This window comes from Sphaeramia orbicularis, chromosome 7 (genome assembly GCF_902148855.1).
Source record: "Sphaeramia orbicularis chromosome 7, fSphaOr1.1, whole genome shotgun sequence".
Classification (NCBI taxonomy): domain Eukaryota; kingdom Metazoa; phylum Chordata; class Actinopteri; order Kurtiformes; family Apogonidae; genus Sphaeramia; species Sphaeramia orbicularis.
The window spans coordinates 20,551,536-20,567,720 of NC_043963.1; the positions used below are offsets into that span (position 1 = coordinate 20,551,536).

A 16,185-nucleotide genomic window follows, 5' to 3' on the forward strand; every position below is an offset into this window, starting at 1 on the left:
AGAAATGTGTTCCTGTTAGTCTAGATTTTGCTCAAGAAAGAAGCAGAAAACCATATGGAGCAAAATATTTAAGTGTTAATTAGTATTTGTTTCTATATGGCCACTTCTACTACTACATGAACTACTACTACATCAAATCCAATACCAGTAATTTTCATCTTTATTTGCACAGTTACTGAGACATCATCCAATACATTGACTCACAAACTTCCAACTTCCAAAACTGTTGCTTTGTGTACATAAAATGTCTGAGAAATATGTGAAGCAAAATAATCAAAAGTGTGTGAACTGGCCAGACTTCAAACCTCCTACAGACACTGATACAGCATCTAAACAAGCAAATGAAAGAATCCATTTCCTGTGTTTATGTCTGTGAGTTTTCATCTTTAAAAACTGATTCCCCTCTGGATTATACAAACTATTTAGATTTCCTGCTGCCCACACAAAAAAGAGCACAGAAGCAGGAAATGGTTTTGTCAATTGTCTTAGATGCTGTTTGACTGATGGATCTGGGCCAATAACATGTTTGACAGGCTGTTAGTGCTGGTTCCAATAGAAGCAGATGGATAATAACTGAGAAGATAAAAGCTCAACAATGAAAAATCATCTACTTTTTAATTGTTAATCTGATAGCATCAAAGGAGAATGCTGATTAATACACGTTATTAGGGGTGTTAGAAAGTATAGAATCTGCAATATATCACGACATTTCATTTCATAATACTGTATCGATATTAAAAAGTACTGTATCAATATTTTTAGGTATTTATTCAAATGCAGATATGGCGGAGTTTCATTTTTGTTTTTTTTTATTGCTTATATCTTATTTATTATTATTTAACACTGTTTTATTAAATAATGCTTATTTGAAGCATCCTAAAAGCACTTTTAACTGTCTGACAGAGGCAGATGTTAGTTCCTTTGTTGGGATTGCACAAAAATAATGTTATGATATTAGTTATGAACTAATAGAATATGAACATTTGAGCAGGATCTTAATCTGTAAAGTCTGTAAAACAAAGTTTTCACACAGGAACATTTTGTGATATAGCATTAGATCCTGTTGTGATCAAATAAAAGCGTGTTTAGTATTTGTGCATATTTCTGGTGTAATTCAATTCTTCCAGGAAATAATCGTTTTAAAAAAGAAACAAAAAATTTGCCTTTTTAACAGTATCATGATATATCGTATCGTGATCCTAGTATTGTGATTTGTATCGTATTGCCAGATTCTTGCCAATACACACCCGTACAAGTTATAATAACATTGTTAGTATTTCAGCAGAGTGGTTCATAAAAGAGAAAAGGCTCCAGAACTCATTCTACCTGTAAAAACAAAATATGGAGCTCCCCAAGACACAAATGTTCACTTATTTACTACAATGATAAAGCTTTAGGTAAATTTCACGAAGTATATTGATATAAAGAGTCAAAATGTCACCTTTCCCTATGTGACCTAACTTTGGAAAATATAAGAACAGCAGTTGAACAGCAGAATATTTGATCCTGTTTTAATAGTGCAAATATTTACACATATGATCTTAATATTCTATTTTACAAGCCAAGAAAATTGTGACATGATAATAAACATATAGCTCAATGGACTGCATGTGTTCACCAAAAGGATCATTGTCTTGGTATATTTGACCTTAATCTTCAAGAGCAAGGTGAAAAAGTATTAAGAGGTGAAAATCACTCCAGTCTGGCTATATTAAAGCTGCACAGACGCTTTCAGCAACTCTGAACAGATCTTCGACAGAGACAGTTACCATGACGACAGGTGGGTAGTCTTTATATTTCACAGTATGATAGTTCGACACTTTTACAACAACTAAATATGCACTTTCTTTCCTGAAGTAAGGTCCCATGGAGCAAAACCAGAAGGGGCAGGACTTGAACTCTCTATAATGGTTTTATATTCTTTAATGTCACAGAAAATGTGTCTCCTCTTTAGGTTCCATCAGTAAAAATTCCAAAGAAATACGTGTGTTGGTATATGTTCACATGTCACATAACTTACAACACTAATTGAACATGACTGAAACAACCATCTGTTCATGCCATCATGCCAAGATCTTTGACCTCTTCCTCCCTGACTCTGGTTTGACCCAGGTGACTTCCAGGTTATACTGGTGTCACAGATTTGGGTATCCAGAGTCTGCAGATAAACAGCTGTTCAAAGACTCTCACTTCATTACATTCCGTTTTTTCTGCAGATATAGTTTCTTCACTGGATGGATAGGTATAAAGACTTAGCCTGGCCAGCCATCTGTCTATCGCAATGAGAAATCCGTCTGGAATCGAGGGGCTTGAATCAAAATATGAAGGCAGGACGAACAGGCACCGAGTAAAACAATCACAGATAAGGTGGACGTGACACATTTGTCAGAGAAACTTAAGAATACAGGGTGTAATCCACTGGTTCCCAACCTTTTTTGGCTCTGACCCCATTTTAACATCACAAATTTCTAGCGACCCCAGACATTCAAAACAGAGACTTTTTTGGGGGGGCTATATATATTTTGCTATGCTATGTTGCAAATAAGCATTAATTTTAGACGTTATTTAGACTATATAATGTATATTATTATGGATGGAGGCAGAAATGCCAGGTGTAGATTACTGCACAAAGTGAGAATTTTATTTTCCTTGGTCAGAATGTGTACAGTCAGTCCAGCTTGGATTTACAAGGCTGACAATTAATACTGAACAAACAAGAACTCCAACTATGAATTATGAAAGAGCTGCAGCACTTTAAGAGTTTGTGATGTCTTATGTATTATGATTTTCTCTCAACTCACCATGTATTTTTTTTTATTAGTAAGGTTATTTATTTATCTATTTATTTTTTATCAATTCCTAGAAATTTCAGGTGACCCCATGTGGGGTCCTGACCCCAAGGTTGAAAAGAACTGGCGTAATCTGTAATTCAATCCATATTTTTAAATCAAATAAACAACCGACAACAGTTGTTACAAAGAAGTTGGTGTGTATGACGCATTGTGAAACACCTACCTCCCAGACTTGTGATTAATTTGATATTGAATAGATCGTGCATATTTCAGTATTGAATACGCTAAGAAAACCGGATGGCTGGCCAGGCTAATAAAGACTGTTGAACGTCTGTGTGTGAAAAGCATGTGTTCATCATCTAATGTCCAGGTAAATGCTCATTTTCTTCTATCTTACATGACACTGAGTCTGTTTACATGGCCGTAAAAGTCAGATAACTGAGTGTAATCAGATAATTGTAATATCAGATCTAACACATTTACATGCACTTGAATGTGATAAATTGAAACCGACAAACCCTGGTTTAGATGCTCCAGTCCATTATCAGATTTCTCTCGGAGTACGCATGTATGCAGTGATGGCAGACTTAAACTTCCTGTTGTCTTCTGCTAACATTTGACTGTGTAACTTCCGTTCTCTACAATTTTAATTGTGCTTATTATCAATGTAAATAATTAATTGACTATCAATTAATTATCAATAATAAAAATTTCGCTCTATCGTGTCAGGTAGTGATGCAAAGTCAGAAATGCCCATTTCATCTGCCCCTCTTCAGATCCATTTATTTCATTTTATGTCTCTGTAGAATGTATTTAGTTCTACTCCATAAATGTCATTGCCTGTACTGTATCCCTAATGGTTCAATAAATCAATCATTATGGAATATGACATGCTTTTTTCATGAAGTATATAAACAATATTTAGCTTTTATTCTTATGGACCCTACTGAAAAAGATATTCAGGTTTTCAGGAAAATCACCTCTTATCAATTAATCGTTAATCGATCGATAAGGTCAACCAACTAATGATTAGTGAATTAATCTATAATTTGCATCTCTCGTGCTTACACATGCACAGACATAAAAGAACAAAATAAGTCACATTAACCTGTATACATGTAGGAAGACATGAGAGTACTGGGGAGAAATCCAGGTGTGTTAATCCAATTTGTCATAATCAGACGGCCGCTGTTATCTGATAAAACATAGACGATTATCCTGTTTACACGGTCAGTTTAACAACTCCAGATATCGGATAATAGTCGGAGTATTGGTGTGCATGTAAACACGCTCCTTGACAGTGACCACATAGCATTTTGACAGAGTTGTGGCCTTTGAAATGGGAGGTAAATAGCCGACAGATCTCCTTGGGTGACTGTTTTTTGGCAAAATCAAGCAAAAATTCCACAATTACATTTCAGTATATTTTCGTTCAAGTGGTCTGAGAGGAAATGTTGCTCACTGCTAACAAGCTGTAAGAAAGAAAAAAAAAAAAATCCATTGCGTGATAAAGATTTATGCTGATCCCGGGTGTTTTCAGAGAGAACAGAAGGGAGCTAAATATGAGATTGAGAGCAGCACAATGAGCTTCAACGTGTGCATCCTTCTGTCGAGCCTCATTACGAGAAATCCAAAGCCCCTTAATGTGACTTTAAGCATTTTAAATGAGAGTGGGTCATTTTAATATGCTGAGTCATGGAAGAAGTCAAGGACGGGAAGATGAGCCAAATGAAAGTCCATATCTCAGGCCCTATTAAGTGCAGAGGAGCAGTTCTGTATCTAACCTCAGCTAAAAGTATAAAGATGAAATGACAATGCACGTGGTGAATTTACATGACCATAAGCTTATTTTCAGACACAAACACAAAGTTTTCCACATCAGCACTTTCAATCCCAGGAATCTCATTCTTAATTTATAAAAGTCAACTCAGATAAAACACCGAACATCTCCTCATGGTTGCATCGTCTAGACAAAAACTAGAATTGTGTTTTGTATGTGTTTTGTATGCCTCTGAACAGTCAACATACAATTTACGTGTTATTATGAAGGGGTTACACATTCAAGTCAGCACACTGCACACAGTTCAGTGATGAGTGATCACAATCTGCCCTTCTGTTCCAAGGAAAGGACGCAGAGCATTATGATTTCACAGTCAAGTTGACCTTTGACCTATTAGAAACATAATGTCACTTCGTCATTTTATCCTATTACACATCTTCCTGAATATTCCCATAAAACATGAAAATATACCTGGAGGAAGGAGAGGCTGAAGTAGGGTGGACGGATAAGAACAAAGTATTCTTCAGCCTGATCCATGACAAAAAAACAAAAAAACCCAAACTTTACAATTATTTTATATTAAAAATACAGCTACAGAATGCCCTCCTTCTTCTACTCTGTTCTTAACAGTCAGGCATATACTATAAACTGTATTGAAGATATGGTTTGGGTCTTTGGAATCAGAAATAGAGTCGAGTAGAAAAGTGTAAAACTGTAATATTTCCAAGGGGCAATTTGTTGAATAGAATAGAATAGAATAGAACAGAATAGAATAGAGGAGAATAGAATTGATCTTTATTGTCACTGTCATAGGAACAACGAAAATCAGTTGAGCAGCTCTGTTCTGTTTAGCAGCAAAAACACTTGCTAGTGCAAAAAGGACTGCATAAAAATATCACACAGAATACTAAAAATGTATGTAGGCATGTGCAAAAAGCTCCAGAATAAAATATTAAATACACATGTGCTAGAAAAGTACAACTAGAACTATACACAACAGTCAAAAGATATACTGTAAAAACAAAAGAAACATAACAATTACCATACAGTATAAAAAAAAAAAAAAAAGCCCTAATAGTTGTACTAAAACTTTAAATAACAACCAAAAACAGACTAACAACACTTCACAGAACAATCACAGAAAGCAACGCCAGCACAAGAATATCTACTAAATTTATAACCAGACTAGGTCACATTTGTTTAAAAAGCCAGTGGATAAAAGACTCAAAGATTTCATATACTGTATCTACCTATGAAATGATCATATTTGGACAAAAGCGGGCAGAGTGGTGTGAATGCGAGTGGTCATGGGGGAGCTGATGTTAAAAAGTAATTCACTGACACTGCAAAATGGTAAATTTCATCAAAAAAAAGGGATAAAATGAAGATTAAAAAATGTTTTATTCAACAAACAGAAAATCTGATTCTATCAATCGCATGCTCCAATCAATGCCTAAAATATTATTGATGGAGTCATAATTTAACGGTGGACCACAATGAATGAAACCAATGAGCTTCCTGGAAAAAAAAAAAAAAATCATACAACTCAGTAAACAAAAAAAAACACCTGATGTGCAATATGTTTTAAGAGATTAGTGCAATGACAAAATGTATGCTTGTGTGTAAGTGAATGGTTTCTGCTTTTTTTCTACCTATTTATTTCAGCTGCTTTCATTTGTATTTATATTTTTACAGTAGGTTCTGTATAGAATTGATGCACTGACTGGATGGCACTTAGGATTTTGTTGTACAGCCCAGTTTATTCACATTTTCTATAATTTTTTTATTTTTTTATTTGCAACTTATTTTTAAAAACATGATCGAAGAGCCTGTTATTTAACGGCTAAAATCTGAATCAAATCAGTTCATCCTTGAGTACAAATGAATCTGAACTGAACCACCTTTTGAGGACATTTCACAAAAATGATTTCTCATCTTAGAAACTGTCCCATCATGCACTGGTGTATTACCTCCTGCTGTTCTGTTAGTGTCATTCAGTCAGACTTTCTGAATGAAAACACATGAAACCAGGAAACCTAGAGTGAAAATATCTGAAGTATTTTGTGACTGGGCAGAAAATTGAATTACAGTAAACAGATTAGCAGTGACGCAGAAGATGAGCAGCAACAAACCACAGCCAATCAATACAGCTCAGTGATTCCTCATATGTGACTTTACCTTATAAACAACATATGTAGTGAAGGAGACTTTTCCAATATGGGATCTTGAAATAGCACATCATATATTTTTTTTAGATTACTTCTGTGATAGTGAATTGAATGTAAAATAATCTGCCTAGCATTGGATCTTTAACAACTACTGAAACTTCCATCTAATTATCTTAAATGTTTTTGCTCTCTAAATGCATTTGTGTGGTTTTCTCTACAAATTTATATGTAATTTCATATGTTTAAGTGCTATTTTTGACAAATACATAAACAACTTTGCTGCCTGTGATAAATAATTCTAAATAATCGGATTCATAATATAAATGCAGTTTCACACAAATTAGAATCAGTCCTTGAGAAAATCCAATATTAATTGACTGGATTAAGGAAGACTGTTCCATTCTGAGATTTTAGATGAAAATAGACGCCATAAATATTTTCCAGGTTGAGCAGAAACATATGTATTTTTAGCATTTTGTTCAATAATTCACCATTTTCTGCTATATACAGTTTGGGAATATGCAGCAGGACAGAGTTCATGGAGAAAAAAGGTACAAAATACCATCTTTTGTCAGGGAGGCTATGAGTAAATGGATTCAATGAATAGATAAAGTGTTGTACCTTTTAGCCTAAAAGGCAAAAAGCGAGTTTCTTATCGTTTTCTTTTTTGAGCAAAACATCTCTTGTCTCTTTACCTCAGCTCGCCCGATGGTATCTGAACATAGACGCGAGCCAACTTGCACTGGATTTGGGCATAAACACAGGCTGAGTGGATCCACTACATGACCACAGAGGCACCGAGACGGCCAGACGGTATATTTAGTAGCTTCAGAGGGATCAGCAAATCGGAGCTTGCGGAGGGCAAACACTAATCATGGCGGCCTTGATCAGCAGGATGGTTTGAGGGTGGCTGTAAAGTAGCAGTCAGGAGGTGGCGAGACCTGTGTTTAAGTTATTAAAAACACGTCAGGGAATTATGAATGAACCCAGACTTTAAGCACGTCTTCAAACACATCATGAGTGTGTTGACGTGTCTGCCCTGCATGTGAGAGGTGTGTTATTATATCAAAGTGTGGCTTAGCTTTCACTGGCCTACTCATCTCATCTGTAATTAGCCCACAGCTGTGCTTAATGTAACTCACACCAGAAGATTTCATAACAAACAACCAGAAATGATCACTTAGATACAGGAAAAACACGTGAAAACACTTTCAACATCAAGACGAGATGAACTACACTCACTGACGCTAATCGGACAAAATGAGACACGTGAAGCCAAATCTGGAACTGTATCTTCAAAATCACACGCACATATATAGATTCATTCATTTTCTGAACCTGCTTTATCCTTACTAGTCATGGGGGTCGCTTGGAGCCAATCCCAACTACATAGGGGTGAAGGAGGGGTTCACCCTGGACGAGTCGCCAGTTCATCGCAGGGCTGAACATATAGAGACAAACAATCACTCTTACATTCACACCTATGGGCAATTTAGATTAACCAATTAACCTATCAGTGCATGTCTTTGGATGGTGGGAGGAAGCTGGAGTACTCGGAGAGAACCCACGCGGACACGGGGAGAACATGCAAACTCCACACAGAAAGGTCCCACCCCAATCACCTGGTGGACCCATCGTACCCAGGACCTTCTTTGCTGTGAGGCACGAGTGCTATCTACTGCACCACTGTGTCGTCCCATATATAGATGATTTGAGAAAATGTGCAATTAAAAAAATGTCTTCGTGCTGATTTTCTTCTAAAGCTACTTGTTGCATGCTTGTACATACATCACTAGTCACTTTTCCATTGGACATCAGCGCAAAACTTTACAGATATTCACTAAATGTCGAAAAAAAAAAGAAGTGCGTAATGTTGGTTTTTCCATTAAATCACAAATGTGATGATTTGTTTATTTATTATTGTGAGATGACACAAGAAGTCATTCCATAAACATGGCGATGAACGTAAACATGGTGTTGATTTACAGATATATTCATTATTATTATATATTACCCCTCTATCTCGTACTACATTAAAAAATGATTGGGTTTCCTGGTGTGTCCACACATACTGCAACATGTTTCTTCTTCTTCTTTGCTTGTTGTAACATATGTCAGCATCTGGTTTTTTAATTCACATGACTCTAGTTGTGAAAAAAAACTCTTTCCACTGCAGTTCTGTGTGACATACCATTTGCGCTACGCCCGAAAAACCACCTCTTGTGAGTGCAAAAACTTTTAATCAAAAAATGAGACTTTTCGCGAAATTATTGTTTTTCCATTAAGTAAATTTTTATGCACAAGTTATATTTGCGCAATTTGAGGGTCAATGGAAAAGTGACAATTGACTTCCTTTCAACACCAAATAAAACTCAGGATGTATCATCACTTAGAGAGGAAACTCAACCAGCACCAACAGTGCATGATAGTTCCTAACACGAAAAAGTGAATAACACATTAACCGAGTGGTATAACTGCAGAACTGAACAGATTAGTCAAATATTTGCCTTAATTAATTAATCAATCAATAAATCTGGAATTAAAGCATCAAATTAAGCATCAAAATCCCGGGTAAATGTAGGTGAGATTTATTTTTTAGCCATTATTTTCCTTCAGAGCCATTAATTCCAAAGGAGAGGCCTGATATTAGGATTCAGCCACCATCTGATCCAAATGATCAGTGTATTTGGAGTAAAGTCTCAGTGTAATTGGCAGTACAACTGGCCTCTGAAAATAATACTGGAACTGAGAAACGTTTGATTGAATTCAAGTGATTAGATCCAAGAGACACAAATCTCGAGCCAAGCTGAACTCAAACGTTGCAGCACTGACCTTCCATAAGGACATTTCTTTATCAACCTACCATATCTATATATTATATTGAAGAAAGCAGCTTTCAGTAGTTTTAATACATATTTAATGAGCTGTAGTTCACATACAACTGTGATGGCAAATAGATGAGTAGTTCCTATCAATTCAGGATTATTTACATATGATAGCTACTTTCTACTGTCTTACCTATTGATCATAAAATGCACATTTACCCCAAATTAGTATAGATATGACGGAATCTAGCATCAATATTTTCAGTCCTTCATTCTCATTCTTCTATGTCAGCACTGATTGACACATTAAAGCTCAGCCTTGATATTTTTGTAATTTTCCTGCTAAGTTTAGTTACTTTTAATATCCATTTACGATAGAATTGCAGTAGCTGATTTGGTTAAAAATTCAGAAACCAGATGGATACATGAGTGAGATGTGTTGTTTCCCAGAGAATGTACTTGTTTAAAGTTACATATTATAACTACTTTGTTCATGAAATACATAGTTCCTCATGTTGTATAAAGACTTACAATGTTATGAACATGTAAATTAGCACATGGAACCCAAAAACCAAACCAAAAATTACATTGCCATTGTACATTTTTGGAAACCACGGGCATTTGTAACTTGTTCTTGATGGATCTGTGACTTTCTTTTTGTTTTAATGAGACTGACCTCCACTTCCTGGATGCAGGGAGTCTTTTTTATATAAATCAAGTCTTTGCTGTATTATACCAAACCCAATCGAGTATATATTTAATGTGGATAGGCACAAATGTACACACAATTGTATTTTTGTTTTAAAAAAAAACAGGTTCTCTACATATCCAATGTTTGCACAAATGTACAATGGCAACATTTTTGTCTGGGTTGAACATGAGACATCCTGCAGTTTTTCTAGCATGCTTTAGCTCCTTCTTTAAATTACAGATCGTTACCAACGTGGCTAATGCTAAGCCACAAATGTAATGAGATGATGCTCAAAACTACCTTAAAAATCTTATAATTAACAATAACTATTAGAGTAGTATTTATGGCTGACCTATAGATTTAGATAATCAACCCATAAAGACCCAAACCTCCACTGGCGACCAAAAGCATCTACTGACCTAAAATGTTCAACACCTGTCGATCCATTAATCCTATCAATACATGTAAATAATTGGTGTAAAATGCAGTTGGTCAAGTTTTCATGGTCATTAGATACAGTATGACCCATTTGGTCGTTCAGAGGCTCTGTAGTGAACATGGAAACACTGTCGTCTTCTACAACATTGATTCACCAGTAAAACCCATGGAGTTTGATAAATAACAGGATAAACACACTAGTTCTTATGTTTAGTTAATATCAACTTTGCTTAAAAAGTTACTGTTCTTCAGTTTTCTCTGTTTTTATGTGATAAACTTTGAATAAACTCTGAGTTTTCATAAACATCTAAATTAAATATAGGAAAATACATGGTTTATAGTGAAAAATGCAAAATACAGATGACAATATTATAATAAATGTGATAAATCACTTAGGAAAGGTTAAATAGACAGGAAAATTTCATTTGGAAACTGCAGCAAAAGTAGCACTGTGTCTTTATGGGTTAAGAGCAAATTGATTTTGAATGAATCAACTTTTATACAAGACTTTGGATCATCATAGGACAAGTGAATATCAGGTGTCAGTGTTTTCATACTATTAGAAAACTAATTGCAAAGCCAGAGAGCAAAATGAGCAGTGTAGTTTTCAGAAAAAACCCCTCTACACATCTATACACCACTCCGAGTTAAAGACTATGAACACCTGCATTAGTATCAGCTCAGTATAGACGTCGCATAACAAAGTGATTATCGCTAGAAAGACTTAAAGCAACATTAAAAGTTTGCAGATGAGGTGACTGCACTGTAAAAGAGCGGGCTGCAGGTTAAGACGAGGTGATGATTTGTAGTTTGGCAAACAGAGCAGTGCACTGACTGTTGTGTATTTCCATTGAATCACCAGAACAGGACAAGACGCCTTTCTGCTGAGAGAAAAAAGATGCTCTGTGTAACCTGGTCAACACAGGAACAAATTCCCAAACATTGAGGTCACTCCCAAAACAGGAATAGTCGGGTTAATGGATGCTGGTTTCAACGACACGGCAAATATGCAGGAAGCTGTACACACACACATACACTGAGCGTCCTGCCAAATCAAACCTACATGAGAGCTGGGCGGGTATTTTAAAATTCAGCTCTCTATATAACATCCTGCAGCCAGCGCCAAACAAAATCCACTTTATGCACTGGCAGGACACACCCTCTCTGGAAAAGAAGTAGGTTTTACAACATAGAAAATACATTCACAGGGAAAAGCAGAGTGGGATTTGCAAAATAATTAAGAAATCATACATCACAGAGCAGCAATTTCCAACATCTCTGACCTGATGCTGTGCAGTATCTTAGTTCCTTTTATACAGATCCGTTCTAGCTCTCGCATGACTCACATGCCAGTAAAAGGGGATCCAGGAAGGAGGCAGATACAGTGGCTGGTTTGTGAAATCAGTCTTAATGCTCAGTAACCTGAAACCTTCACCTTGAGTCAAAACACTCCAGTAGAGAGTAGCAGGCAGTGTATGATATGGAAGCTATGCCATATGCACTGCACAGTCAGAGTACATGCATGTTGGAACAAAAAAAAAAAAAAAGAGCTTCTTGTTGCAATGTAATACATAAATCATTAAGCGGTAAAATGAGACAGTGCTGTAACTGTCATGTCAACTGCTAGAATGTAACATAAATCCTTTCATGGTGCAAAAAGCAGCATGTTATACGAGTTAGAATTAATGAGACAATTAATGCACTTTCTTATCTTCCCATTAGGGCTGAGTACTTTGAATGTTTTATGAAAAATCTGCTTGATACCAAATCTCACACTCAAGGAGTAAATCCCATTAGTGTCAGTGAACGTAGCACATAGCCATAACTTGTATTGATGATATTATATTAACAGACAGTATATTGTTTTGCACCTTACAGTTCTATTTCAGCACATTACATTTATGATCCAGATTCTACCCAGATCTTTTAATATTTGTACTTCATAATGTACAATGTATAGTGTTTGCTCTTATGTTATATTTCTCTTTACTCACATTTGCTGTGGTTTTATATTGTTATTAAATGTGTGTTATGCTGCTGCTACACAGTAATTTCACAGTTTGGGATAAATAAAGTACATCCATCCATCCACCCATCCATCCATCTATCCATCCATCCATGGGTCCAAACACAGTCATGTCCCATCAGAGCAAACTTTAATTGATTGCCATTCCAACATTTATTTCAATATAAAGTAGCTCCTTGTTTTAGATAATCCCTTGTGGTCCAACTAAAGCAAAAATGAATTTAAAAGTAATGTGGGTCATTTAGCAACAGTAATCTGTCAAATTGTGTCTAAAATGTCCTGTCAAAGAGATTTCGAATACCGTGTTTTGACCCCTGTCTGTCTGTCTGTCTGTCTATCTATCTATTATGATAAAAGACAGGGCTGTTTTTTTATGTTGCTTTGAATGTATAAAAATGCAGAGGAGCTGAAAAACATAACAACAAATTTATACTGTATTAATTCATTAATTTATTTTTTGAACTGCTTAGTCCTTGAGAGGGTCGTGGAGGTGATGAAGCCTATCCCAGCTACCAACGGGCAAAGGTGGAGTACACCCTGGAGGTGTCTCCAATCCTTCGCAGGCCTGACACACACAGACAAACAGCTATTCACTCTGATTTTAACTGTGCTGTTTAATGTAATTTTGCATAATGTAATTTTATTTTTGTTAAGATGGAAAATCAAAAAGCCCAACTTCAAAAGGATGGATGGAAATCACAAGAGACGCTTATAAAATGGACAAGATAACAGTATTTGTTAATCACAAATTGGAGAAATTTGCTTCATACTGGGAAAACTGGGTCAACTATGTCACACCCTATAGACCTGATTTTGTTTTCACAAATTAGTGTTTGTGCTGAATGGAAGAGATCACTCCCGACCTGTTCGTAGTTTGTTTTTGTTTGGTTTTTTTTCTCTCTTTCTTTCTTTTATTTGGTTATTTGACAAAACAAAGATATTATTCTGGCATTTAAAACAGACAACAAATGTATGCTATATGTATGTGTGATGTACTGAATGTGAATGTCTGATACTGAATGTCAATAAAAAAAAAAAATAAATAAATAAATAAAAAAGATGGAAAATCAGCAAAAAATATTGTATAGAAACTAGTATCTAAGCCAATATCTATACTGATATTACAAATTTTTGGAAGAATACTGAGCCTTGGAACTGAGTGTAAAATAGTAAAAAGACATATGTAATTAAAGTGGCTTTTAAGTGCATTGTTTTGTCTGCACAACAGAAAGTTGAGAAGGACAGCAAATCCTTACATCACTGAGCAGCTGAAACTCCTCCGTTAACAGCCTTAAAGCTTCATAAATATCGTAAACTCATAACCAATGACCACAAGGACACAATACTTAAAATAATCCCTTAATTAACCTCATGTTTCAGCTACAAAGAGGTTACTTAAGTCTGGAAAGTCACCTTCGGAGGTAGCATTAGGCAGCTTCCTCTCCTCTGTCATGTCCCAGTGACGCTTATGACAGCAAAACCATATATTATGAAGCAAATACCGGGAAGGTGAAACTCTACAGGACATCTAACACCCCCCCCCCGACAGGTCAGCCCTCATATAAGTACAAGCACACAAGTATGTCAAACATGCCAGAACTTTATATTAGCGCAAATATTCTAGTGTTTACCAGGTTTAAGCTTGTTAGTAACAGCATCAACACGAGCTAGATAAAACAGTAAACATGTTTGGAAAGAGTCAACACCGCAAAGTTAAGACCAGGTCAGGCCGATGGTGTAAAAAAAATTATATGCTGAGGTTTATTCAAAGCCGGACAAAGCAGACAGCTGATAAATTGGCTGGTAATATTGACTGAAAACTTTGATTTGCTTATAGTTGCATGAATCAAAGTAATAAATGAATAAATCTGGATGAGAGCATCAAATTTGCATTAAAAAAAATCCAGATGATTACAAGTGCAAATTTTAATTATTGAGGTATTTTCTGTCAAAGTCAGGAGTTCTAATGATAGCATATTAACCATCAGAGTCGAGTGATTTATAAGTTTTTAAGATATCCTAAGAGCACTGATTAAACTGTCAAACTGATTAATCTGTCCATCTTTAGGCAAACATGAAGGTCAGCTTTAATAAGGAATTAATGAAATGAATAAGTCAAGCATGGAACTATAACTATAACAACTAATACCAGAAACATTCGTTCTAGTAAGAAAAGGAGAGAGCAGATTGTGACATTACCATCTTCTCCTCCTGTTGCCATTCCCATTCATAACATCTTGTGAAATAATCCAACAGGAGTGATGATCATCTACAGAGGGGCTGATCCTACGCGGCGGCTGTCGGACCAAAACCATCCCCATTCTGCTCAGACGCTCATTCACAGCTGACTGAGTGAGGACAACCTTAAGCCGGGCCGGATGAGCATTCGTCAAGTCCTCAGCTGAGCCTGGTGTAAGTCTGTGATTCCTCTCGTTTCCTCCCTCTCCGCCAGAGATTTACTGAGCTCCCTGTTCTCTCCTCGTCTCTCAGTGTGTTTGCTCCCCCTCTCGCTGCTCCTCGAGTGCCGGGCGCTATGTTTGTCTGAGAGAGGCAGCGTGACCAAACATGAGGAGAGGTGAGAGAGGGAAGGAGGGAGGAGAAAGAAGCTTTTCCAAGTACATGCAAATGCAAACACTTTGTTTCTGTGTACTGTCTTCTAACACTATGCAAACACACATTATCTCCTCCTCTGTCTCACACACAGATAGGCTATTAAAAGTCCTGTCAATAACAGAGTCATAATTAACTTACAAGGAATATGATCCTGCAGCCGAAACCGAATGACACAGGTGAGGTTCACGGACACTGGAACACAAGGCTGAACACAAAGTCACTTTCTTTTAGGGCTGAAAAATCTGATCTGTGCAAAGGAAAGGCATTACATATGAGAGTTAAGACTTAAGGCTAGGTTTGTAAAAGGAAAGGACACAAAGGACTCACTAAAGCACAACAATGACACACTATAAGAGGATGCAGAGAGTGCAGAGCTCTGCCTAGTCCACTTATCCTCCTCCATAACATCAACAAATCACAACAAAACAAAAATGATGGCCTATGTTTCCCTCCTTTTGTCCGGTGGTGCCACTGGTTAGCTTAACCGACTCTTATGAAGGTGAAAACAATAAAAACAACTGAAACCACACGATGATTTTGAATTTTTGCCATTCTAAATTGTAATTTAGGCTAATTTCTCACTAACAAGTTTATGTTTTAAAATTTGTAGACTTTCCACCCTCCTCCCAGTGCATTACTTTACCAGCAGTGACTTTTAAAGATGCTACTTGACAGAAACTTCTGGAAGCAATTATGCAACTTCTGCATGCATAGTATCTACAGTCCCGGAAAAAAATATTAGACCACTTTTGTTTTCTTCAATTCCTTGTTCATTTTAATGCCTGGTACAACTAAAGGTACATTTGTTTGGACAAATATAATGATAACAACAAAAATAGTTCATAAGAGTTT

The 16,185-nt window shown here is 36.2% G+C and overlaps 1 protein-coding gene across 1 annotated transcript in view; it reads right to left on the reverse strand.

Moving 5' to 3' along the window:
* Positions 1-15,232, reverse strand: part of LOC115421915 (uncharacterized) — a 60,849-nt gene extending 45,617 nt beyond the window's left edge. Inside the window, exon 1 of the mRNA XM_030137921.1 lies at positions 14,920-15,232. Coding sequence (XP_029993781.1) covers positions 14,920-14,922 — 3 coding nt within the window. The 5' untranslated portion in view covers positions 14,923-15,232. The remainder of the gene's footprint in view (positions 1-14,919) is intronic.
* Positions 15,233-16,185: the final 953 nt, after the last annotated feature.